This window comes from Amblyomma mixtum, chromosome 10, assembly GCF_055824585.1.
Source record: "Amblyomma mixtum isolate Tamu chromosome 10, ASM5582458v1, whole genome shotgun sequence".
Taxonomy (NCBI): Eukaryota; Metazoa; Arthropoda; class Arachnida; order Ixodida; family Ixodidae; genus Amblyomma; species Amblyomma mixtum.
Window position 1 is genome coordinate 186,162,145 of NC_143021.1, and position 25,703 is coordinate 186,187,847.

The 25,703-nt window shown below is 52.1% G+C and overlaps 1 protein-coding gene across 11 annotated transcripts in view; it reads left to right on the forward strand.

Annotated features, from left to right (window-relative positions):
* LOC149327960 (uncharacterized) overlaps positions 1 to 25,703 on the forward strand; it is a 90,891-nt gene that overhangs the window by 42,444 nt on the left and 22,744 nt on the right. For 5 of the 11 annotated variants that reach the window (XM_089563072.1, XM_089563073.1, XM_089563074.1 and 2 more), the window contains one exon: positions 9,920 to 10,022. In XM_089563072.1, coding sequence (XP_089419198.1) covers positions 9,920 to 9,950 — 31 coding nt within the window. In that variant the 3' untranslated portion in view covers positions 9,951 to 10,022. The other 6 variants (XM_089563075.1, XM_089563078.1, XM_089563084.1 and 3 more) reach the window with 6 other exon arrangements.

Consider the following 25,703-nt stretch of genomic DNA (forward strand, 5'->3'; position numbering starts at 1 on the left):
TCATAAAAAACTAAGCGTTCTTCAGAACTGAAATCACGTGGATGTTGTTGGGGTTTATCTAAAGTTACAGTACCATTTTTTTCGCTCCTCCTATTTGAATAATTAGTCGAGATAAATAAATTAACTTTTTAAATATAGCTTGAATCGTTCAGAAATCAATAGGAAAGTTGTGGAGCTCGACAAATATTGTCCAACGCAGGCACTTCCAACGATATTGACTTAGCGTTTCCGCTTTTCTTCGGGAAAAACGAAAGCCCGTGGATTTAAAAAAAATACCATGTGGCAGCGCGCTCCGTGCGCCCGGATGCGCCGCGATTATAGCGCTCTCATCCGTGCTTTGTAAAAAATCTCTGCCTCTCCCGTAACCGAGAGTAGAGTAAGCATGAAATGTTTACGGGCCTAATGTCATCTCGGTGGACACCCGAACCGCACCGTACAGGAAGGGAGGAACGCCACCACCCGTTCAGCGCGATGCCTTGCCATTTGAAGGCAAGGTTTTTTGAGGAAAGGAAATGGCGCAGTAATTCTCTGCCATCTCGCTGGACACCCGAATCGCACCGTAATGGAAGGGAGGAACGCCACCACCCGTTCGGCGCGATGCCTTGCCCTTTGAACGCAGCGCTTCTCCCCCGGGCCCCTGTGCGCCTGCGCGGCTTTGCTTCGATGCGCGAAGCCCCTAAGAGATCACGTATGACAACGAAGTGTATCGTGGCATTTATGTGCTTTTTGCACGCGTTATTAGAAATCGGAAATTATAATTCCGTGCATTATCAAACGCACAGCGACTGATATCTTGATAAACATTGAGAAGGCACTGGCAGCAGTTATTTTTTGACTCCTTTGGAGACCAACCGGCGCTTGCATGCCGGTCGCGTAGGAGGGCTTAGAGAGTCTCGTTAAATCTCGTTAAGTCCCGTACGGTGCCCGGATGTTCTCGTTTCAGAGCCCGGATGACTGGAATTCAGTGCCCGGATGACTGGAATTCAGTGCCCGGATGAGTGGATTTCAGTGACCGGATGAGTGGATTTCAGAGCCCGGATGATGGCTCTCGGTCTCGGCGTGACGTCACCACACTGCCGACAACGGAGGCTAAAAGCATTTCATGCTTAAAAACACTCGCTTCGCACGTCTTGCTGCCTAAGACAGGGCTTCGCTTTGTGCATGGTTCCCAGTGGGTTCTGGGGTCAATTGAAAGAACGCGCGGCTCCTGTTTTTCAGCGTAATTCACAAGACGTTATCAGGCTTGTTATATACATCTTTGCTTGTTGGGATCTTGCTCCCAAATTCAAACTCATGAAACTGCCATCGTTCCTGCGCATGCATTCTGCTAACGTGAGAGTGCTATTATCGCCGCAGAAACAGGAGCCGTGCTTTCTTTCAACTGCCACGCGTACCCACTGGCGCTTATCTTGGAACCAAGCACAACGCGAAGCTCTGTCTTGGGCGGCACGAAAGGCGCGAAGCGAGTGTTGTTTTTTGCAAAGCACGGATGAGAGCACTGTAATCGCGGCGCATACGGGCGCACGGAGCGCGATTGGTTGGTTGGTAACAACTTTATTCATAGTCCTGCAGAGCTTTCGCCGACGGGGCCTTAGGTCTCCCACGTGGGGACGTCGAGGCGCTGCCTCGCCGTCGCCTCGCGGGCCTGCTGGACGGCCCAGAGTTGGTCCCCGAGGCTGGGGCTGCGCAAGGCAGCGGCCAACCGCGGCGGGAGGGTTCCGGAATTAGCACCGTGGAGGTTTTTGTTACAGTCCCAGAGCATGTGAGTTAAAGTGGCTACATTGGCGTTGCAGACCTTGCATATATTTGTCGGGTATGTACCGGGGTAAAGCCTGTGGTATAGCTCCGGGTTGGGGTACGTGAGCGTCTGCAGTTGTCTGAGGGTCACCGCGTGCGCCCTGTCCAGCTTGTCGCTGGGCGGAGGGAAGGTTCGGCGGGCCAGGCAGAAGGCCTTGGTAATTTCGTTGTAGCTGGTCAAGCAGTCTTTGGTGCTATTCCACGGACGACGGTCGCCGGCGCGGTTCGCGAGCTCGCGCGCCTTGGCGTGTGCCGTCTCATTGCGGTTGCGATACGTCCTCGATACTTCTCCCATGCGCGCCGGGAACCATTGAATTCTGGTTTGGAACTCTACCTCCTGCTGGACTTGTCGGTTCCTCAGGACTCGGGCCGCTCTCTGTGAGATCCATCCTTTGGCGAAGTTTCTAACCGTCTGACGCGAGTCGCAGAGAACCACGGTGCACGTCGGATCTGTGAGGGCGAGTGCCACCGCCGCTTCCTCCGCCTCTTCTGCGCGTTCGCACGCTACACTTGACGTTATGCGCGTTTTGCCGCATGAATCGACGACCGCAACCGCGAATCGCGAGCGTTCTGCGTATTCCGCGGCGTCAACGAACCTCGTCCCCGTATCGTCTGTCATGTGGAATTTTTTAAACTCTGCGGGCTTTCGTTTTTCCCCAATAAAAACGGCCGCCCTAAGTCTACCTCGTTGGAAGTGCCTGGGTTGGACAATGTTTGTGGAGCTCCACAACTTTCCTATTGACGCCTGAACGTTTCAAGCTATATTTAAAAAGTTAATTTATTGGTATCGAGTAATTATTCAAATAGGACGCGCAAAAAAAATGGTACTGTAACTTTAGGTAAACCCTAACAACATCCACGCGATTTTAGTTCTGAAGAACGCCTAGTTTTTTTTTATAAATCTTGGTCCAAGTTTGCTGGGACACCCTGTATACATAAACTTTAAACGGCATTCGATTCAGTCAATCACAATATTGTAGCGTGCAACGCCAAAAGAACACCCGCGCAGAGACGAAAAACCTGCGGCGGTCCCCTAGTGGTTCGAGCGCGCGCGAGAGAGCCAACTAACTTCTTCCTCTTCTAGCGCATGCGCTACTTCTGTCTCTTCTTCGAATGCATGTATCACTGCCCCCCTCTTCTGCAGCATCGACACGATGCGGCTGGGAGTGAAAAGTCAGCGAAAGGGTAGAACACAGCTGCAGTGGACCGCAGTTCAGTCAGGTAGCCGGTCGTGGTAAGGCTTCATTCGAACAACGTGTACGACTTCAGTTCGGTGCGACCGGCGCGATGAACAAGCTGTCGGGGCGGGAGCAACTGCATAAGTCACATCACTGATGCGGCGCACTACTTCGTAAGGGGCCGAAGTATCGGCGCAGCAGCTTTTCAGAGAGCCCGCGGCGACGAACAGGTATCCAAATCCACACAAGGTCGCCGGGAGCATAACTGACGAAACGGCGTCCACAGTTGTACTTAGTGGCGTCAGCCTCCTGTTGACGGTGGATGCGCAGGCGGGCCAGTTGACGCGCTTCCTCAGCACGCTGAACGAAGGTATCTACGTCGATGTCAGCGTCAGAGTCGCAGTAAGGGTCGACGGGCAACATAGCATCCAACGGAGTGGTCACCTGGCGACCGAAGACAAGCTGAAAGGGGGTCAGTCGGGTTGTTTCCTGCAGGGCGGTGTTGTACGCAAACGTTACGTACGGCAGAATGGCGTCCCAAGTTCGATGCTCGACGTCAACGTACATTGATAGCATGTCGGCTAGTGTGCGGTTGAGTCGCTCTACCAACCCGTTTGTCTGCGGGTGATACGCCGTAGCACGTCGGTGGCTCGTGTGCGTCAGAGTCATCACGGACTGGGTTAAGCGGGCCGTGAAAGCAGTTCCCCGGTCAGTAATAACAACGGCGGGTGCTCCATGACGCAAGACAATGTTGTGGACGAAGAACTGCGCCACTTCAGCAGCAGTGCCCTTGGCAAGAGACGAGGTCTCAGCGTACCGTGTGAGGTAGTCAGTCGCAACGACTATCCAACGCTTTCCAGACGAAGACTTCGGAAATGGGCCAAGGAGGTCCATGCCCACTTGATGGAAAGGAGTCTTCGGTGGATCGACGGGGTGAAGAAATCCGGCCGGTTTCAATGGAGGAGTCTTCCGACGTTGGCATTCACGGCATGTTTTGACGTAGGCCCGCACCGATGGGAGTAACCTGGGCCAATAATACTTTTGTCTAATCCGCGCGAGTGTACGGCTGACTCCAAGGTGGCCGGCGGATGGTGCATCATGACAGGCACTCAAGATCTCAGACCGCAGCTGTGATGGTACGACGAGTAGGAACACTTCTTCGCTGTTGGCAAAGTTGCGTTTGTAGAGAACACCAGACCGTAAAGTGAAGGTGTGAAGCCCTCGAAGAAAAACACGCGGAATGGGAGCTTCACTGCCTTCGAGGTAATCGATGAGCGGCGCCAACTCCGTGTCCGCCCTCTGAAGCTGCGCCATTTGGGTGGTACTAACAGAGCCCAGGAAAGGAAAATCATCGGTGGTTTCTTCGGTATTGATTGGGATAGGCGCGCGCGACAGACAATCCGCATCCTGATGCTTGCGGCCAGACTTGTAAACTACTGTTAAGTCGTATTCTTGCAAGCGTAAGCTCCATCTAGCCAAGCGTCCTGAGGGGTCTTTGAGGCTCGCCAGCCAGCATAAGGAGTGGTGGTCGCTTACCACACGGAAGGGTCGTCCGTAGAGGTACGGTCGGAACTTGCAGATGGCCCATATCACTGCAAGACATTCTTTCTCCGTCGTTGAATAATTGGTCTCGGAGCGTGTAAGTGTCCGACTAGCATAACTGATGACCCGTTCTGCACCGTCTTGCCACTGGATCAGTACTGCACCAAGGCCGACATTGCTGGCGTCAGTGTGGATGTCCGTGGCAGCATGCTCGTCGAAATGGCCGAGTATCGGAGTGCTTTGCAGACGGCTGCGAAGCTCGACAAATGCAGCCTCTTCGTCGGTCCCCCAGAGGAAGGGCGTGTCGTCACGGGTCAGTGCGTTCAGCGGTTCCGCGATTTTCGAGAAATCTTGAATAAAGCGCCTATAATAGGAGCACAGGCCTAAAAACCGGCGAACGGCCTTCTTGTCAATTGGGCGTGGAAAACCTGAGACGGCAGCAGTCTTGTCAGGGTCCGGGCGAACACCTTGTGCGCTGACAACGTGACCAAGAAAGCGAAGTTCCTCAAAGCCAAAATGGCATTTCTCGGCTTTGATGGTGAGTTGCGCGGATTTGAGCGCTTGTAGCACAATGCGCAACCGCTCCAAGTGTTGGTCAAAGGTGGGCGAAAATATAACGACATCGTCCAGGTACACCAGGCAGGACTGCCATTTCAAGCCGGAGAGGACAGTGTCCATCATGCGTTGGAAAGTGGCCGGTGCTGAGCACAGACCAAATGGGAGCACTTTAAACTCATAGAGGCCGTCAGGCGTCACGAAAGCCGTCTTCTCCCGGTCTCTCTCGTCCACTTCGATTTGCCAGCACCCGCTTTTAAGATCCAATGACGAGAAGTATCTGGCGTTCCGCAATCGGTCGAGCGCGTCATCTATCCTGGGCAGCGGGTAAACGTCCTTTTTGGTCACGCTGTTAAGTTTCCTGTAGTCCACGCAGAAACGCAGAGTATTGTCCTTCTTTTTGACAAGAACCACAGGCGATGCCCACGGACTGGTGGACGGCTGAATGACATCGTCTGCAAGCATCTCGGCAACCTGATTCTGAATGGCTTCTCTCTCCACCGGGGAAACACGATATGGGCGCTGGCAGACGGGTCGCGTAGTCTCGTCAGTGATGATACGATGCTTGGCGAGTGGAGTTCGGCCGACCTTCGAGCACGTAGCGGAACAGTCCGCAAATTCTGCCAAGAGGGCCGACAGAAGATCCCTCTGAACCGACGGCAAGGCAGGATTTATTCTGACTGACTGAAGAACGTGATGTGGGCCAGCATACTCCGGAGAGGGTCCTCCCACGGTGCACAAACCTGGAACCTCAGCAACGTCGTGGAGGAAGGCAATAGCCATGCCTTTGGCCAGGTGCTGATATTCGTTGGCAAAGTTAGCCAGGAGGACGTGGGTGCGGCCGTCACGTAGTTGGACGAGACCTCTTGCAACGGCAAGTCCCCGCTTAAGCAGCAGTGGACTATGGCTGTCCGCTAGGCCCTCGTAGTCATGAAAGAGGTCGTTCCGCACGAGCACCAGAACACTGCACCGCGGCGGCACCGTGACGTCGTTCTCGACAATGCGCAGAGCGTTGCTGCAGGGATCGCGGGAGTCAAAGCGCGCCACGGCCTGTTTGGTCGAGAACGTGACACGTGCCTCCTGAAAGTCAATCACAGCGCCGTTCGACTGCAGGAAGTCGATCCCCAGAATCAAGTCTCTGGAACACTCGGGGAGTACGACAAATTCACCAACGTACGTAAAACCACTAATCCCAACTCTAGCCGTGCACTTGCCCACAGGGGAAATTAGGTGGCCACCAGCGGTGCGAATGGGGGTCCCCGTCCACGGTGTCAGAACCTTCTTAAGTTCTCCAGCGCAGGCACGGCTCATAACAGAGTAATCAGCACCGGTATCGAGCAGCGCGGTAATGTCAGTGCCATCAATTGTCACACGCAAATAGGATGCAGCGTATCTGATACTGTCGCTGCCTCTCTCTGTCCGGGTATCGTCGGCTCGAGGGTTCCGCGATGGAGGATCTTGACACGTCCCGACGTCAGCGGCGTTGCCTCCAGAGGTCGCTGGTGTTAGTTTTCCCGACGCGGACTCGGCGAGCGACGGCCAGCAGAGCTACTCTGGCGGCCAGGGCTGGAAGAGCGATAACGGAGAGGCGAAGGGGAACGGGACTCGCGCCTTCCAGAGTAGGCAGGGTTCTGGCGTGCCCAGAGATGCTGTGCAATCTCATGCGGTCGTTCGCCGTTCTGAGGGCAGGGTGCGTCGGGATGGAAACCGCGAAGGCCCACTTGGCGGTACGGACAGGCGCGGTAGAGGTGACCAGGCTCCCCACAGTGGTAGCAGAGAGGCCTGCGGTCCGGTGTACGCCACAAATCCGACTTGCGAGGGCGTGGCCCAGCTGTAGCAGATGCGGTTGCAGAATACGTGGCGATGTTACTCACGGAGGTCGACGGGGTCACACCGTAGCCAGGCACGCTTGCGTGACATGTGCCGATGTTGCTCACGCCAGGCGTTGGGGTAATGGGACCGTAGCCTGTCGTGCGACGTACAACAGATGCGTACGTGGGTCGGTCATCGAACCGGGATGGCGCTTCGGGGACAGGAGGTGCCTGCGCAGCCTGTCGCACCTCGTCCCTGACAACTTCGGACAGCGCTGCCAGCGGCGCAGGTGCAACCTGAGGCAGATGGATCCGTTGCAGTTCCTCCCGGACAACGGAGCGAATTAGTTCACGCAAGTTGTCTGCACTGCCGCCGAGACACGACGAAAAGCCTTCGGGCACCATGCAGTTGATGTCGCGGTTGTACTGCCGGGCCCGTTGTTGCAGCGTCGTCTCCATCGTGGTCGCCTCGGTTAGAAATTCCGCCACCGTGCGGGGTGGGCTGCGCACGAGGCCCGCGAACAGCTCCTGCTTAACCCCACGCATGAGATGGCGCAGCTTCTTCTCCTCTGTCATGTTGGGGTCGGCGCGCTTGAAAAGACGGGTCATGTCTTCGGTGTACATGCGCACGCTTTCGTTCGTGCGCTGATTTCGGGAGTGCAGCGCAGCTTCGGCCTTCTCCCGGCGGTCAGCGTTGGGGAACGTAGCCAGGAGACTCCGGCAAAACGTCTCCCAGGTGGGAAGTGTAGCCTCGTGGTTTTCAAACCACGTCCGAGCAGACTCTTCCAGGGCAAAGTAGACGTTATTCAGCTTGCGCTCGTCGCACCAGCCGTTGTAGCGTGCGACCCGCTCGAACGTCTCCAGCCAGTCCTCAGCGTCTTCGAACACGTCACCGTGAAAAGATGGCGGTGTTCGCGGTGGGTGGCAAAGGATCGGCGCCAGGGGCCTGGTGTCAGCGGCCATGGCAGTTGGACTCGGCGGTCGAGGCTGCGTCGTCCTTGTTGGCGGGGGAAGGGGCCCAAATTCAGGCGACTCTCCGCGGAGACGGCGGCTGGGTCGCTGGTGAACCGGTGTGAGGTCCGTAGTGACGCTGTACGGAGTTTGCAGGTCGGGAAGCGTACCCCGCACCTCCACCAAACTGTAGCGTGCAACGCCAAAAGAACACCCGCGCAGAGACGAAAAACCTGCGGCGGTCCCCTAGTGGTTCGAGCGCGCGCGAGAGAGCCAGCTAACTTCTTCCTCTTCTAGCGCATGCGCTACTTCTGTCTCTTCTTCGAATGCATGTATCAATATTCTCCTTTCCAAGATTCACACTGACAGTTTCTGTGGGAGTGCGCAAGCCTTGCTGAAATTATATTTCTAATATATAGCGCAATATGCAGAATTTCTATGAAGGAGAAATTCTAGAGGCCCGTGTACTGTGCGATGTCAGTGCACGTTAAAGAACCCCAGGTGGTCGAAATTTCCGGAGCCCTTCACTGCGGCGTCCCTCATAGCCTGAGTCGCTTTGGGACGTTAAACCCCATAAACCAAACCACAACCAAAGCAAAGCGAAACTAAGCAATGTGAAGTCAGCTACACCGCACATTAACTCCGGGATACCACAGGGGAGCTTTCTAGTACCACTTTTATTTTCCATTTACATAAACGACGTAATCCGCTACACAAACAATATGCAGTTTGTATCGTCTGCGGATGATACATCTGTTTTGAATACAGGTGGTTGTGATAGTGGTATCGAACTTTGTGCAAATAAAGTGTTGGCCGACATTCAGACACGGGTTGATGCAAACCATCTTGGGATAAAAATAAATAAAAGAAAGATTATGCTATATTTGCCGAAAGGAAAACACATTTCCGAGCCACTTAATATACAGTTAGGCACCAATATAATGCAATGAGTTGATTCTGTAAAGGTCCTTGGTGTCAACTTTCAGTGCGCTTAAGATGGAATAAGCACATAGAACATCTTTGTTTTAAAGTAGCTTCTGCTGTACGGGTCTTATGCATATTCAAAAGTATACTTCCCGAAAAATTCAAAATCATGCTGTACAATTCCCTACTTTTGTCTTGACTCCAATATTGTTACCTGGTTTGGGGCACTGCTGGTGACACAAATTTGTCTAATCGGCACTTACTCTAGAAAAAAGCCTTGAGATGTTTAGCAGATGTTCCTTACCCTTATACTTTCAATGATCTCTTTTTGCCATATATGATATTTCTCCCATTTTCAAAATCTATAAATATTGGTTGCTGAAGAAGGATGAATCTTGTCGCCAGACCCGTCATGATGAAACGTGGAATGTGCCCATGCCGCGAGAAAACTACTGCAAGGAATCATTATCATACAAGCTTCCCTCTTCTTAAATCGGTTGCAGCAAGAGTTGTTTGATCCTTTTTGTAATCTTATTTCCATGATTAAGTTTTTTTTTGACGTCTTTACCGAAGCGAAGTGTGTAGTATATTTTCGTCGTTCCCATATAACTGCATTCAGTGACAACTGTTTGTACATGCCCACTCACTTTCATTTTCAACGCCTGCTGCGTCCTCAATAACTGTTTACAATCTTTGCAATACTTTTGTGTTCCCTTTGTTTTTTTTTACCTGTGAAATATTTGTGCCATAACAATATCTTCATGAATGCCATTTTGAAAGGGGCAGGACTTGCGTCAAGGCGTTGCCACAGCTTTTTGTCCTGTCTCGTCCTCTGAAAAAAGGAAATAAAACAATTGAAAAAAAAAACTAAAAGAACTCCTCAGACTCTCTAATGCTTTGGATTCCCTGCCTTGTCTGCGCTTTCGCTGCCGCATACCACTGGTCACTTTATCGGCGCATTGTGTGATAAGTCAATTTAGCATCGTGAATTTTCTCAGAACACGCGTGCGATAACAGTATTTTCTGTCCTTACTGCCTTTTTTTGTTTCCTGAACACTGTGGGCACATCTACAGTGCTGCGAGGAACCGCGTCTCAGTGTGCCGTTGTGTCAGTGCGTTCCCGCAGCGCCATGCCTGATATTCATCATTCCTTTTCTGCAGGTGTCACCAGCCGCTATTCCAGGCCCTTTAGAAAGCCACCGTCACGTCACGCGCAGGCACAACCAGCTGTCGCACTGGGCTCTGCAGTGTACATACATAGCCCGTGAGTAGGGCGCCAGGCGCCCTATAGCCTTTGATGAACTGCACGATTAGAGCTATCCTGCGATGAGTTTCATCACGCAGCTTCTTTCGCCTCCAGTAGAACCTCCGCACCTGTCCTGCCCCCGCCTTCTGGGGTGCTTCCCGCCTACTACTTCCTTCAATTCACTTCTGCAATCTACCTTCACCCACCTTCACTCTCCAGAGATGCCATACACCAACCACTGTCCCTACTCAACCCTCCAAAAGCCCCACCCAACATTAATCCACCTACTTACACCTTCCACAAGATATTTACCAGTTATAAACTCATGCCGCAAAGGGAGAAGCACATGATGGTAAAATGAAGTTCAAAGACTCAGTGGGAACTCCAGCTGCCCATCGTGGAGCACCGCCTGCAAGCCAACTCCGCATCCTGCCTTCACCCACCTCCACCAATACCCGTACGCCAACTACCAGCATCATTCACCCTCGAGCAAATTTTGCTGGTTTGTGCAGCCACGCCTTTGAATAAGGAATTATTTACCGTAAAAACCCCAACGTAGGCATACAGGGCAACAGCTGTTGCACCTTTCATTCATTTGATTTCACGACTGTCCTGTCGAGTTTCTCTACGTCGAACCCGAGACAGAGTCTAGAAGCGCCGCTCTACGCAGCTTTAAAGTGGGACATTTTAAAGCCCTTGCAAACACTGCTGCATATGGCTGACTAGATACATTGAATAACGCCATCTGCTGATACATATAGATACATTGATACTGTGACAGCTTATAAGTATTATTAAATAGTGCTGTATTTGTGAATGCATTCATTATGATTAAAGTTCGGCGCAGTACCATCAAGTTTTGCTCTAACAATGACCTTTTCTGCAGCTGAGCGCAACTTTCAAGAAAGTGTCGATGCATGGTAATTTTTCATTTTCCCTCCATCCAAATTCAGTAGTGGCTGCAGCGGTCGTAATTGAGCTCTAGAACTCAAGCTGAGCATCAGAATGGCACAGCCCCTGAGCAATTGAGACCCTTTGTATATTCTGTGTGAATTCTGAGTGGATTCTGTGCGTACATTCTTTGTGAAATACTGCAAATAATTATCTGAGCACCATAACCAAGTTTTCTTTCCATCACCCATCGGCTACCTCACGTCTGTCGAGGTACGCATTATCGTCTTAATTGCGAGGCCATCCACTGACCTCCCTGTGCATGTTTTTTACAGCCTTCATTATCACACGAAGACTATCACAAGCAAGTGAATACGCTGACTGCCTTCCGAAGTGCCCCACCGTTTGACGTAGTTTGTTCTTGGCAACATGGCCACTCACGTTGGCCAGTTTAGCATCGGCCTCTTTAACTCCTCGAGGCCACAAGCATACGGGGAAATTTCATGTGCCTCGTGACATCAGTAACAGTGGAGCCATGCAGTTGGCTGCAAGTATTGGCACTGCGTGCACTGCACGAATTGCCTGCATTGTCATTTGGATATATTTCATCAGGATTTTTGTGTGCTGCCGGTCATGACTGCGTGCACCTATTCTAACTGTACGTGAGAGAGTACGTGCTCTATGTACGAGTTCGTTAGTTTCTTTCACAGAGAAGGAACTCCGGTAAAACTTGACTGATTTAATTGGCCGAACGGTAAAACAAGAAAACTTTACAGAACAGATTGGAAGCACGGCCTTTCCATTGAGCGTCTCGCAAACCACTGTCTTTCGATGCCGGGCCGAGTCCTCCTTTCTTTCTCCCTCTTCTGCCGCCGCTCCCGCCTCTCCGGCATTGGACAGTCAGAGTTCCCGGAAAACGGCGACAGGCAACCGCGCTGCCCGACCTCACAGCCCGCCGCCCGGTTCAGGGATGGTCGCGGGGGGACGGCCGCGGGAACCCCTTTCAGGTGCCTGCCGCTTGTGCGGCTCGCGCGGACACACTCACAGACGCACACACGCGCGCACACAGATGCACAAGAGTCCCTGGCCGAGGAAATTGCGTGTCGAATGGCGCCGCATCTTGTCTCCGTTTTCGTCCCCGATACACTCCCCCCGAAATGACGAAGTCATTTGCTAACCAGGGTGTTCCAGAGGGTATATTAATTGAATAGGTGAAGTGCGTTTCCAGATTCAGCGCAGAGGCTCATGGGTAAGTCGTCTGCTACCCCTACTTCCGGTTCCAAATTTCTCCCTCTACTCGCTTGCTTCACGGCAGTCACTGTGCAACACTGCAACACCGCTGATTGTATTGCATCGTCGCAAGACCAACTAGACGTCAACTCTGTTCTGCTTCGTAGCGTGTCTTAGCATGAAGTACAACCGAAATAGTGCAAACGGTAGGAGGCTCTCTATGCGTATGCAGTGCGATGTGTTCAGACGCGCTGTGTGCGCGGTTGCATGCATGGATAGTCTGCTAGCCCACTGACAGCTTTTACACGCTTTGGGGCAAATACATCTATCGTTTGCTAAACTGTGCAAGCTCAGCCTTCGCTGTCTTTGTGGTGCAGGAAAAAAAATATATATAATGACCAACGCGTTAATAGTTCAATCGCGCACACAGCCGACTGCCGTGCATCACCCTTGCCCATCATGTTTCATCCCGGTTTGATCATTCCCACAAAGTGCAACCCATCTTCGCACGAACACTGAAATATCAAACATCACCCTTACTATTATCTATCGCAGAGTGGAACTCGTTACCGGCTGACATAGTTGCTGAAACTTAGTTATCACATTTCTAAACAAAACTTACAGCGCACCTTGCCCTACAAAACTCACCGTGATATTTTCAGTATCGTCGAAGCATTAAGTCTTATACGCTCAACGTATGCATCTTTCAGTGACTGCAGTGCTATGTACTTGCAATTTGTATATATAGTTATTCTTTGCATTTGTTAACTACTGTGTGCCAATAATCTGTATTGTGTTTTCATGCCATCCCCCCTCCCCTACGTAAATGACCACTTGGGCCTTTAGGGTATATAAATAAATAAAAAAAATACGGAGAACAGCCAGCTGGCCTACGCTGGCAATACTATAACCACGGGAAAACACGCGTACCTTTCGTTACTGTTAATTTCTGCGCTCAGGACGCGTTCATACGGAGCACGCGCTGATCTTACCGTGATGCCGTGCAATGCGCAATGTCGCAGCACAAACAGATTAGCGAATAAACGATGCCCGAATGCACGGCAATTGCTTTGCAGAAGGCATTGCGTAGGATATATTGTTACGGCTACAATCTTTATAGCCGGGGTGTTCTAGCTGGTTCAACAGGCCAGCGGCGAGAGGTTCGATCGGCGAGCGGGAATCAGCGTCCAGCGGGGCACAACACTCTCAACCTCTTCTTCTTTTGTTCTCCGGCCTTGCCCTTCCTGCGTTTCTCCAATCCCGTAACACTTCCCCCTTCGCAGGCGAAGCCCGCTGGGCGAGTCAGGCATCGGCACGTGGATGACAAAGTTTCAGCCGCGCGACATGGGTGAGTTCTGTGCGGGCAGAACGTCGGCCGCTTGCGGTGATGCGCGCAATCCTATAAGTGAGGTCACTGAGTCGCTCCAAGATGACATAGGGACCGGTATAGTTCGCGAGCAGTTTCTGGCTTAAGCCACGCTTCCTGAGTGGACGCCAAACCCAGACCAACTCGCCAGGGAGGTAGGTGACTCGGCGATGATGGTCGTCGTAGCGGGCTTTGGAGCGGTCCTGTGAGGCGAGAGTTCTCAGGCGGGCTAGTTGGCGGGCTTCTTCAGCATTGCAGAGGATCTCAGCGATGCCAGGGTCATCGTCGGTGGAGAACGGAAGTATAGTGTCCAGGGTGTGTCGTGGAGAGCGGGCATAGAGGAGGAAGAACGGACTGTAACCCGTAGTTTCGTGTTGAGCGGTGTTGTATGCGTATGTGATAAAAGGTAGGATGGAGTCCCAGTCTTTGTGGTCAGGAGCGACGTACATGGAAAGCATGTTGGTGAGTGTCCGGTTGGTTCGCTCCGTTAAACCATTGGTTTGCGGATGATAGGGGGTAGAATGTCTGAACTGCACTGTGCACAATCGAAGGAGTGCTTCAACAATATCGGCGGTGAACTGGCGGCCACGGTCGCTGATTACGACTCGCGGGGGTCCATGGCGCAGGATCACAGAATGCAGCAGAAAGACAGAGACGTTAAATGCAGTAGCCGAGGGGAGAGCAGCTGTCTCACAGTAACGAGTGTGGTAATCTGTACAGACGACAATCCAACGGTTGCAGCCATGGGACTTGGGAAAAGGTCCCAAGAGGTCTATCCCAACCTTCTCAAAAGGAGATCTGGGAGGCGTCACCGGGTGAAGAAGACCAGGAGGAGGACCGGTGGAACGTTTGTGACTTGCACACTGTGCACAACTAGCCACATACTTCTCAGTCGTATCGTGCATACGTGGCCAGTAAAAGCGCTCTTGGATGCGGTGGAGTGTCCTCGCAGAACCCAGGTGTCCCGAAGTGGGATCGTCATGCATGACACGCAAAACAGATGAGCGTAGACTTTCAGGCACAACCAGAAGGAAACGGAGACCAGTTGCGGAGTAGACCTTCTTGTAGAGAAGACCATCGCGTACACAGAATGCACAGGAGGTTGTAGGGGCCTGCGCAGCGGTAAAGAATGACGTGAGATGCTGATCCTTCCGTTGCTCCTCGTGGAATGTACGGGCATCGGGGAATTTAGGTTCTACGGATGCGATGTAGTGGTCAAAGTCGTCGGCGTCACATTCCGTCGTTGCAAGCGGCAACCGAGAGAGACAGTCTGCGTCAGCGTGTCGGCGTCCACTCTTGTACGACACTGTATAATCAAACTCTTGCAAACGGATTGCCCACCGTGCAAGACGGCCAGATGGGTCACGGAGGTTGATCAGCCAACAGAGAGAATGGTGGTCGGTAACCACTGTGAAAGGTCGCCCATAGAGGTAGCAGCGAAACCGCTGAACGGCAAAAACTACCGCAAGGCACTCCTGTTCAGTAATGGTATAGTTACGCTCAGATTTGCTCAGGCAACGGCTGGCATAAGCAATGACGTGTTCCTTGTCGCCATAACGCTGAATTAACACGGCACCAATGCCAACACCACTGGCATCAGTATGCACTTCTGTTGGGGCAGAAGGATTGAAATGGCGGAGAATTGGATGCGATGTGAGGAGAAACTTAAGCTGACGAAAAGAAGAATCGCACTCAGATGTCCAATCATAGGGAGCGTCTTTGTGGAGCAAGCTCGTGAGCGGGTGAGCGATGTCAGCGAAACGGGGAACAAAGCGGCGAAAATACGAACAAAGTCCGAGGAAGCTGCGAAGTTCCTTTGCAGTCTGAGGTGTTGGAAATGATGCTACAGCCGCGGTCTTCTGCGGGTCAGGGCGGACACCTTCACTGTCGACGAGGTGTCCGAGCACCAACGTCTGACGTTCACCGAAACGACATTTCTTCGAATTAAGCACCAGACCAGCGCGTTTCAGGCAATCCAGCACAAGGGCGAGGCGTTCGTTGTGCTCATTGAATGTCCGGCCAAAAATGACGACATCATCGAGATAGCACATACAAATATGCCATTTCAAGCCCCGTAAGATCGCGTCCATAAATCGCTCAAAAGTTGCAGGAGCATTGCAGAGCCCAAAAGGCATTACGTTAAATTCAAAAAGGCCGTCCGGTGTGATAAAAGCGGTCTTCTCTTTGTCCTCGGGATGCATAGGGATCTGCCAGTAGCCCGACCGTAGGTCAACGGATGAGAAGTACGATGCAGAGAACAGGCAGTCAATGGCATCATCAATCCGAGGAAGCGGATACACGTCTTTCTTTGTTACAGCATTCAGGCGGCGATAGTCCACACAAAAGCGCCATGTACCATCTTTCTTTTTGACCAGAATGACAGGAGCGGCCCAAGGACTGCAGGACTCTTGTATAACACCCTTTTGCAGCATATCCCGAACTTGTTGATTGATGACCTGTCGTTCTGTTGGGGACACTCTGTACGGCTTCTGTCGAATTGGGTGTGAGTAACCGGTGTCAATCCTATGCCGTGTACGTGACACGGGAATGCTACGGGAACCACTGGGCTCTGAAAAGTCAAAGATAGACGAGTATTTGACCAGCAAGGCTTCTAAGGCATCACGCTCGACACTGTTCAGAGACTTGCTGATCATCCGACGCAGCTGTGAGTCAGTGGCTGGAGTAGCAGCTACTGCGTCTGGTGCATCAGCAACCAAAGCCACCGAGGCAGGGACATCTTGATTACACGTGGCGACCTTCATGTGAACTGGTAAAACAACTGGTTGCGAAGAACAGTTGATGGCCCACAACTGGGTCCTGCCCTGGAACACTGACACCAGGCAATGTGGAACCAGAATGAGTTTCTTAGCGCAGTTAGAATATAGAGGCGCCACTGTGGCATCGAAGGTATCGGAAGCACGGCTGGGGCATGAAACTGGGACGCACTTGATAGAAAGCGGGGGCACACTGGTATCCTCGGATACACAAAACACATCTTGTCGAGCCGGCGTCTCTTCGAAGAGTCCAGATGGAAGGGAACCATCAACGCAGAGTTCCCCAGAGCGACAGTCAACAGTTGCGCCACACATTCGTAAAAAGTCAATACCTAAGATAACGTCATGCGTACATCTCGGAAGCACTGCAAACTCCGCTGTAAAAATGGCTACGCCGAGGTACACCACAGCACTGCATATCCCCAAGGGGCACAATAACTCACCGCCCGCGCCATGAAAATTAACACTGCGGTCCCAAAGAAACATAACTTTGCGGCCTAACTGGTTCTTGAATGACAAACTCATAATTGAGACAGTTGCACCCGTATCCACTAACGCCATTGTGGGCACACCATCTACAAGCACATGAACTGTGTTCTTCAGCATAACAATTGAGGGAGGAATTTCTAAACGCAGCGCACAGTCTCCAGCGGCCTCACCTCCCGCGGCCGCGCTGACTAGTTTCCCGGCGAAGGCGATGGGGAACGTCGCCGGGGTGACGAATAACGGCGCACAGAAGAGGAAGGGGGTGGTGAGAAACTTCGGTCGGAGACGGGAGAGTGGCTGCGTTGTCCGTCGGGCAGAGGATAGTCGGTCGAGGTTAAGGGCCGTTGAAAAGGAGGGTCGTACGAATTGTTGACCGGCGGAGGAGGATGGACGGGCCGCTCGTATCGAGGTGGTGGACGGCGGCGGCAGTAGCGAGCAATGTGCCCCTCGATGCCGCAGCGGCGGCAAACGGGAGCGGTGCGACGAGGAGCTTGTTCTCTTGAAGACTCTGACGAGGCGGTAAGCACTGAATACCCACGCGCGTCCTCAGGCCTTCTGGCTGGGCGCCGGAAGGAGGGTGCAGGCGGTCTTGAACGATGTTCATAATCTGGATCGTAGTTCAATTCGAAGTCCGCCGAGCGTGGGTAGGAGTGATAGGGATGACTGGGTCCACCGAACCTGGACGTGTGTGCAGTGTTTACAGAACTCAGCCCAGGCATCGAGGGGACTACTAATGGAGAACTTTGATTAACGGGAACTTCAGACGGCACAGATGGAGGACACCGTGCATGGGGCTCGAATCTCAGAAGTTCCTCGCGAACGATCTGGCGGATCGTCGTTGAGAGATCCGTAAAACGCTCTTCGACGCTGGCCACAGTTGGAACGTTAGCCAGTCGCCCAAATTTAGGCGTAATACGACGAGTCTTCAACGTCTCGAATGTGCGGACGTGCCGAATGACGTCTGAGACGGCCCCCAAGTCATCTTTGGTGATTAGAAAATTGTACACATCTTCTGCAATTCCCTTCAGAAGATGTCCTACTTTATCATCCTCGGTCATATTAGCGTTCGTTGTTTTGCATAACTTAAGTATTTCTTCTATGTAGGTTGTGCACGTTTCGCCCGGTAACTGAGCCCTGTGTGCCAGCGTTTGTTCGGCCCGCTTGTGGCGCGCGAGGCAATCGCCAAAACACTGTCGCAGTTCAGTTACGAAGCGGTCCCAGGTGGTGAAGGAGTCCTCGTGGTTCTCAAACCACACCAAAGCTGTATGGGTCAGAAAGAAGACCACGTTGGCTAGCTGAGTGGCGGCGTCCCAGCGGTTATAGCGGCTCACCCTTTTGTAATGGGTCAGCCATTCCTCCACGTCCTCGCCTGCTGCTCCGGCGAAACTGCGAGGCTCCCGATAGTGCTGCGTTGAACCGGTCGCTGTGGCCACACGCTGGTCTGAAACTTGGATCGCAGCGTCACTTCGTGCTGCGGATGGCTCTTCGGGAGACTGCATGGTTTCGGTCAGCGGTTCCAGGCCGGCAAGGCGACGACGCCGGCGGGGCTGCTCCAGTTGTTGCTGCGCCGTTTTGTTGCTGAGATCGTTACCCGGCGCCTCCACCAAGATGTTACGGCTACAATCTTTATAGCCGGGGTGTTCTAGCTGGTTCAACAGGCCAGCGGCGAGAGGTTCGATCGGCGAGCGGGAATCAGCGTCCAGCGGGGCACAACACTCTCAACCTCTTCTTCTTTTGTTCTCCGGCCTTGCCCTTCCTGCGTTTCTCCAATCCGGTAACAATATTTCGAACCGGAAGTAGCTGGCAGACGATTTTTTTCATGGTTGCTTGCATTCACTTCGGAAACTTCGGGCGCCGAAGTTTTGTTCCCCCCGGCATTCGGACCTCAAAAAATCTTGCCCTGTTGCCTCTTTCAGTGAAAGCCCTTTCAATTACTCCAAGCTTCCACAATTGGCGCGGCTGCAGGGTTTGTTTTAAGAGGACCACGTCGTCAATGTCAACTCTTTTTCTACTCTGAACGCCTTTGGAATGTGTCAGCTGCAACTCCTTCAAACACTCAGAGCAACAGCGCTTCCAAAACCTGTCCAACGCTTTACCACGAGTCGAGATCATATGTCCCAGGTGGTTACATGTCAGTGCAGCGATTTCCTTTCGTTGCAGCGCCGGTAGAGAGGTCAGTCATCGTCCATTCAGAAGCATAGCGGGGCAAAGCGGCTCAGGTTCATGTGGCTCTGTATAAACATGAGTAAGTGGGCGGGAATTCAGCACAGCTTCCACCTCGGTCAGAGTAGTTGGCAGTTCCTCGAGAGTTAGGTAGCCATTTCCGAGAGTCTTCTACGAGGCTAGTTTCGTCAGTCCGACAAGCCGCTCGTAGAAGCCAACCCACCAGGGTCCGCGTTCCACAATTAATTTCCACTGAACCCAAGAGCTTACAATGTACTCTTGCACCTGGTCACTTCGCATTGCATCCCAGAGGCGCCCCAAATCCTTGTTCACTTTCTTGAATGTGAGGGCGTTGCCACCGTAGATGGTGTTCGGCAGTCCTCAGCTGGCGGTGAATCTCCGGATGCGACGAGTGAGCCCTGTCATGACCGGGATGTAAACCAGCCGAAGAGATATTAAGGCGCAGATTTCGTCGACCGGGATGATCACGGTGGCGGCAACAGTAGCGGCAATTTCGACGGGTCGTTTGACCCCACGATGACCCCACGCTCGGCTCGGTGTCAACGACGTTCGAGAAGCAACCGACGACAGGGGAAGAAAGGGTGCCCCTCGTCTGAAAAAAACCCGGAACGAATCAGAAGAAGCCAGCGCAGCTGCGGCTGCGACGTCATCATGCCACACCTGTGTTCGATGGACGCGAGCTGCCAACAGTATGGTTGCCTCGCAGTGCGACAGAGATGTGGACTTACGTTCCCTCCTCGCCAGTTCCCACGGGTAGACTCTACAACAGGTGTCTTCGTTGGCTGTGTTTTGTAGTGCCGATCTTCTGTGTCACGATGAATTGCCGCCTGGTGAAAGGGCGGACCCTTGGGCTATTTAATCTGCGCCCAGAGTGAGCACAAACGCTCTGGGCCCTGAGAAAAATGCTCCTCCAGTCGCTCGACGTCATGAACTCTTAATTGTTGTTTCTTTGCTCTTTTTCTTCATTGTAGATAAGTGTCTTAGTTTCTTGCCATTAAACCTGCTTGTTTTCGCAATCCCAACCTTTGAAGCTTCAGACCGTTTCCTCATCCGGTCTGAAGCTTCAAAGGTTGGGATTGCGAAAACAAGCAGGTTTAATGGCAAGAAACTAAGACACTTATCTACAATGAAGAAAAAGAGCAAAGAAACAACAATTAAGAGTTCATGACGTCGAGCGACTGGAGGAGCATTTTTCTCAGGGCCCAGAGCGTTTGTGCTCACTCTGGGCGCAGATTAAATAGCCCAAGGGTCCGCCCTTTCACCAGGCGGCAATTCATCGTGACACAGAAGATCGGCACTACAAAACACAGCCAACGAGACCGTTTCCTCATCCGCCGCCGCGGTGGCTCAGTGGCTATGGTGCTCGGCTGATGGCCCGAAAGACGCGGGTTCGATCCCGGCCGCGGCGGCTGAATTTCTTTGGAGGAGAAATTCGAGGCCCGTGTACTGTGCGATGTCAGTGCACGTTAAAGAACCCCAGGTGGTCGAAATTTCCGGAGCCCTCCACTACGGCGTCTCTCATAGCCTTAGTCGCTTTGGGACGTTAAACCCCATAAACCAAACCAAACCGTTTCCTCATCCCGGACGAGCCCCCTTGGTGTTGCAACAACTGGCCCCGCTACCTCGAGCCGTAACAGCCCGCCGACATATCGCTGACCAGTTCCAGATGGATGACTCGAGTGACCGCGCAGGTGAACAGCGCTATATAGCACTTGATTGCAGTGGTTCCCTTGACAAAAAGTGGCCCGGCGAAATTAACGCCGGTCACCTGAAAAGGTTGGGCCTCTGTTATTCGGTCTTTCGGTAGTGGTGCAGTCAGTTGATTTGCTGGTTGTGCGTTAAATCTTTGGCACATTACACATTCTTTTAGAGTCCTTTTCACCACATGCCTCGCTCCGATCACCCAATACTTTTCCCTGACCAGAGTTAATGTGTAGCGTATCCCTCCGTGCAATACGTTGCAGTGGCAGTAGAGGGCAAGCAGCTTCGCTAGGTGGCTCTGCTTAGGTATCACGACCGGATGCTTAGCGTCATGATTCAGGTGACTACGTTGTAGCCGTCCACCAATCCTCAAGATTCCCTTGTCGCCCACCACAAGTGAAGCATTTCTTAGTGAAGAGTCGACGGGGACAGCCTGCTAGTTCTGAATGCTTTCCAACACTCTGCGAAAGCCCTCCTTCTGCTCGTTGCGGATCCAAAATATTTCAGCCTGATCCAGTTCATCATCGGTAAGAGCTCTGACTTCGTCGTTGCGTCGTCTCACCCTTGAGACGAATCCAAGCACCCAAGCTGTGACTCTGATCAGTCTTATGAAGGAGCTGTAGCGCTGAATGTCCATTAATGCAGGGGAAGGCACGTGAGATGACATGGCTGGCAACGCCTTCGTTGGATGTTTTCGCTCCAGTTCCGCATCGGTGAACGTGTTCTGCACCAGTGCCTGTGGGCACTCGCCGTCATGCTTGCGGAGCCACTGGGGCCCTGTCCACCACACGTCACTGGCCGCAAGGCGAGAAACGGCAACGCCACGCGTCAGGAGGTCCGCGGGATTCTCTTTTCCCGGGCAGTGCCTCCATTCATAGCCGTCAATGACGCACTGGATCTCGCAGACACGGTTTCGCACAAACTGCTGCAAGCGTACCGCGTCTCCGGGATCGCGGAATCGGTCCACAAAATTACGCGATCCGGGTGCTGCCCGAGAGTGCTTAGTAGGTATCTGCATAATCAAGCGGCGAGCAAACATGCCATGAGTTCCAGCCTCGCTAGAGCGAGTTCTTTCAGAGGAGCCACCCTCGATTTGCTCACTACCATGGAAGTTACGCCGTCTTCGGAGGCGGTGGTGAGGTATGCGACCGCCCCGTAAGCCGCGGGACTGGCGTCTACAAAGATATGTAGTTCCGTCTTTGCTGCTTGCCCGCCGACATCCGCTCCATAGTACCGCGGCACCTGTATCTCAGGGAGATGTTTTAATTCGCCGTACAATGTGATACTTTTCGGCTATATCACTTGGTAGTGGACAATCCCAATCCAGGTTTTGTCGCCAGATTCTGAAACAAGAGCTTGGTTTGGTTTGGTTTGGTTTGGTTTGGTTTATGGGGTTTAACGTCCCAAAGCGACTCAGGCTATGAGAGAAGACGTAGTGAAGGGCTCCGGAAATTTCGACCACCTGGGGTTCTTTAACGTGCAGTGACATCGCACAGTACACGGGCCTCTAGAATTTCTCCACCAAAGAAATTCTGCCGCCGCGGCCGGCATCGAACCCGCGTCTTTTGGGTCAGCAGCCGAGCACCATAACCACTAAGCATGGCCCGCACAATAAAGGGCGACAGCCATCCCAGTGGGTCATAAATCCGTGCCGTTGTTTGTAGCATGGATCGTTTGGTGTATGATTTATCAGCGTTGTCTGCAACGCACGGTGCAAAGGTCAGGCGATCCAAAATGCGGTCCCATGTCAGCCCTAATACCTTGAGTGCACCAGACATAAATCTCAGGGGCTTGGTTTCGTTAGATTCTTGCCAAATAGCTTTCGCAGCCTCTCGTTATTCGATGACCATTTGTGCAGCTTCATCGAGGCGGCGAGGAAGATTGCGTTGGCCTCGGTGTATATCTACACGGCCTCCTCTTCCTCGTCTGCACCAGTTAGGAGGTCATTTACATAAAGGCCTCGCTGAAGCTGGATCACGGCCTCGCACGATTTCAGGTGGTGCTGAAGCGTAGCGGAGAGTAAAAATGGACTCGCGGTGGTTCCAAACGGAACTCGCTACAAGCGCTACGTTTCAATAGGATGCAACGGAGAACCGTGCTGAGGGGTCTCCCGGAACGAAAAAAATCGCAGGGCGTCTCTGTGTTGCTCTCGAATTCCAATTTGCAGAAAGGCCTGTTGACTGTCTGCGACAAGTGCAACACTGTACTTGAGGAAATTAAGGAGCCAAACGAGGTCCGCTGTTAGGTTGTGCCCAGTCTCTAGGTTGTCATTGAGACTCTTGGAATTTTCCAGTATGAGCAAGCATCAAATCGACCCTCAGTTTTCGGGAATCGTGAATGGCAGCTTCATGAGGCATGTGGTAAACGCAGTCGTTGTGGCTGACCTCGTCTTCGACCCGTTCTGCCATGTCGGAGATGCCGTACTGCCTAATGGTCGTGTCGTACTCTTGGAGCAGGTCAGGAGCCCTTTTGAGCCGGTTCGCCACCTGATCGAGTCGCTTCAGCGCAATTTCCCTGTTGTCCTCGAGTGAAATCTCGGATTTCCAGGGCAACGCAACTTAATAACGACTACCGACTCGCTTGATGTTGTCCTCAAAAAACTCCAAAGCCTCACATGATTTCTCGGTGTCATCGATCTCATTCACCCCAATTAATTCCAAGGTCCGAAATTTGGTCGGAATGTATGTCGCTTCCCTCTCAATTACTGAGGTTCGCAGTGCCACGGTTTGGAGGCGGTTTGTCTGCTCGGCACCGTCCTCAACAGGCCCTTGAACAGTCCATCCAGCTGATGGTTCCATCGCGCTCAGTCGTTTCCCAGGTTTCACGGATATGCCTGTCGTTAAGTCCCATATGTGATCCATATGTGTCCCATATGTGTCATATCATCTCGGGACTGGAACGATCTGCCGCCGGAAGCCGTACTCATCGTCAACTGCATCGACTTCAAGAAAAAGATTGAGGCCATCCTTATGTAATCAGTAATCTTTATGTATCCTGTAATCTTTATTGTATCCTGTAATCTTTATGTATCCTGATCTTTATGTACTTTGTAATCTTTATATAATCTGCATGTAATCCGCCCATCCCTCATGTAATGCCCCACAACCGGGGCCTTTGAGGTAATAAATAAATAAATAAATACCCGATCAGCAGCTCAACATTTTCCTGGACCGCCGTCAATTGAGAAGTCAGCTGGTTCGTACCCAAGGACCTTAATTTCTGCAGTACATTTCCCGGTGGCGAGGGAATAGGTTGGTCACAAATGACTTCTTTTTCTAGCACATTGAGTTCGCGTAAGCATCCGCGCTTTGTCTTTAGCGTAGCTCTGACTCTCCGGGACTCGCGTTTCTCTTGGTGGCCTCCGAATACACCGACGGTCAACCTTTCATGCCCGAGAAGCGCGCATCCCTGATTCCGCGAGGTGTCAGCGGGGATGTAAGAGCACTGACTGCCTCCGTCGAACAAAACTCGTACTTGAGCGCTGGAAGCTTCTCCACTACACAACGCAGTCGTGGTCTGCAGCAGAACTGTCCTTTTGAGAGTGGAGCTGTCTCCCGTGGCTGTCGCTTCGAGGCTTATTTGTGCACTCGTCACTGCTCGGCTCGCTTCGGGTGGCCTGTTGCGAGAGTACCTCGGGTCGCACATCGCGGTGGCATGCTTCTTGCGGCATTTGTTGCATTGCACGTTTACGCGGCCTGCTCGTGACTGATTTCCAGTTTTTGTGCACCGGAAGCAACGCCCGGACGAACGCAAAGGTCGTTTCTTCTCTTCGGGGATTTTTGAGGCGTCACAGTTCTGCGTTTGCTGCTCGTTAGAGTCACAGAAGAAGCAGTTCAGTGGTGGTTCGCTCTGATGCAGCATTGCTGCGGATCGGTCATGCTTGTCATTCCTTTTTCCACGCGGCTTATGACTCTCCTTCATGACTTCTCTACTTCCCACGTCTACTCTCAAAAAGGACAGTAGCTTAGAAAGTGAGGAGACGGTAACTTTTCCGCATTCGTCGGTAGTGTGTGACGAAGTTTCGGAGACGTAGCCTTGTCGCTCGCTGGCGAGGCTGTCGGTGTCGACAACGCACCTTCGGCTGAAGTCCAGTAAGATGTCCCGGGGCCTTGCTCGCTGTACAATCGGAAGCAGCATTGAACTGTAGGAATCCAACTTCCGTCCGAGCGTTTCGAGGCCTCTGAAGACGCATCCTTTCTGGCTTCAACATTCCTCCCTGAAAAAGAAGAAATTGTTTTTGAGAAAAAGAACTAGAGGAGTAATTGTCTCACTTTTCAGTGGACGTCTCAGATGTGCCATGAGAGAAGGGATAAAGGAATGGGTGAGTTGCCGTAGTGGAGGGCTCATTGTTTCAGTATTCCTCCTCCAAGTAATGAGACAGGCACGTTGCAACGCATGCTAGCCAGGATCAGCAAACACTGAAGAGGAACTCAAAAGTTGGAAAGATTGCGCCGCGCAGCTCTACACCACTGAGGAGCGTTGGTTAGTTTACAGCCCTTCTGCTACAAAGCGGCAGTGCTTCGCACTGTACTTTTAAATGCGACTTGCGCGTAGTGCATGTTAACTGCCGGAAAATATTGCAAAATCAAGCTTCTCTCAAATTTTGCAATAGGAAGTATTGAAATTGTGGAACAGTTTTTCAAGTCATAGAACAATATTTCCTTCTCCACGAATATTCTGGTCATATGCACTTCTCCATGTACCTTACAAAGTACATTTTAGTCATATATGGTTCTTTTGATTATTCGCTAAAAAGTTTGAATAATGTTACAAGCAAACCAATGAAACTATTTTGTCTTCGTCTTTAAAAAAAATTGCAGCGCTAGGCTTCTGCATGCTTTACTTGGTAGTATTACTCCTCCTCATCATCTGCAACTTGCAAACCCCAGTTATTGACTGCGTTAATTCAGTAGGTAGCATAGCTATTTGGCCATATCCGCTGCAAAATTTCAAATTTATTAACGTATTAACAGAAGGTAGTGCCATTGGTAACTCACAGCAGGGCTGTCAGTTACCAATGGCGCCCTTAACGACTATTTGCCTGTTACATTGGCATATGAAGATCCG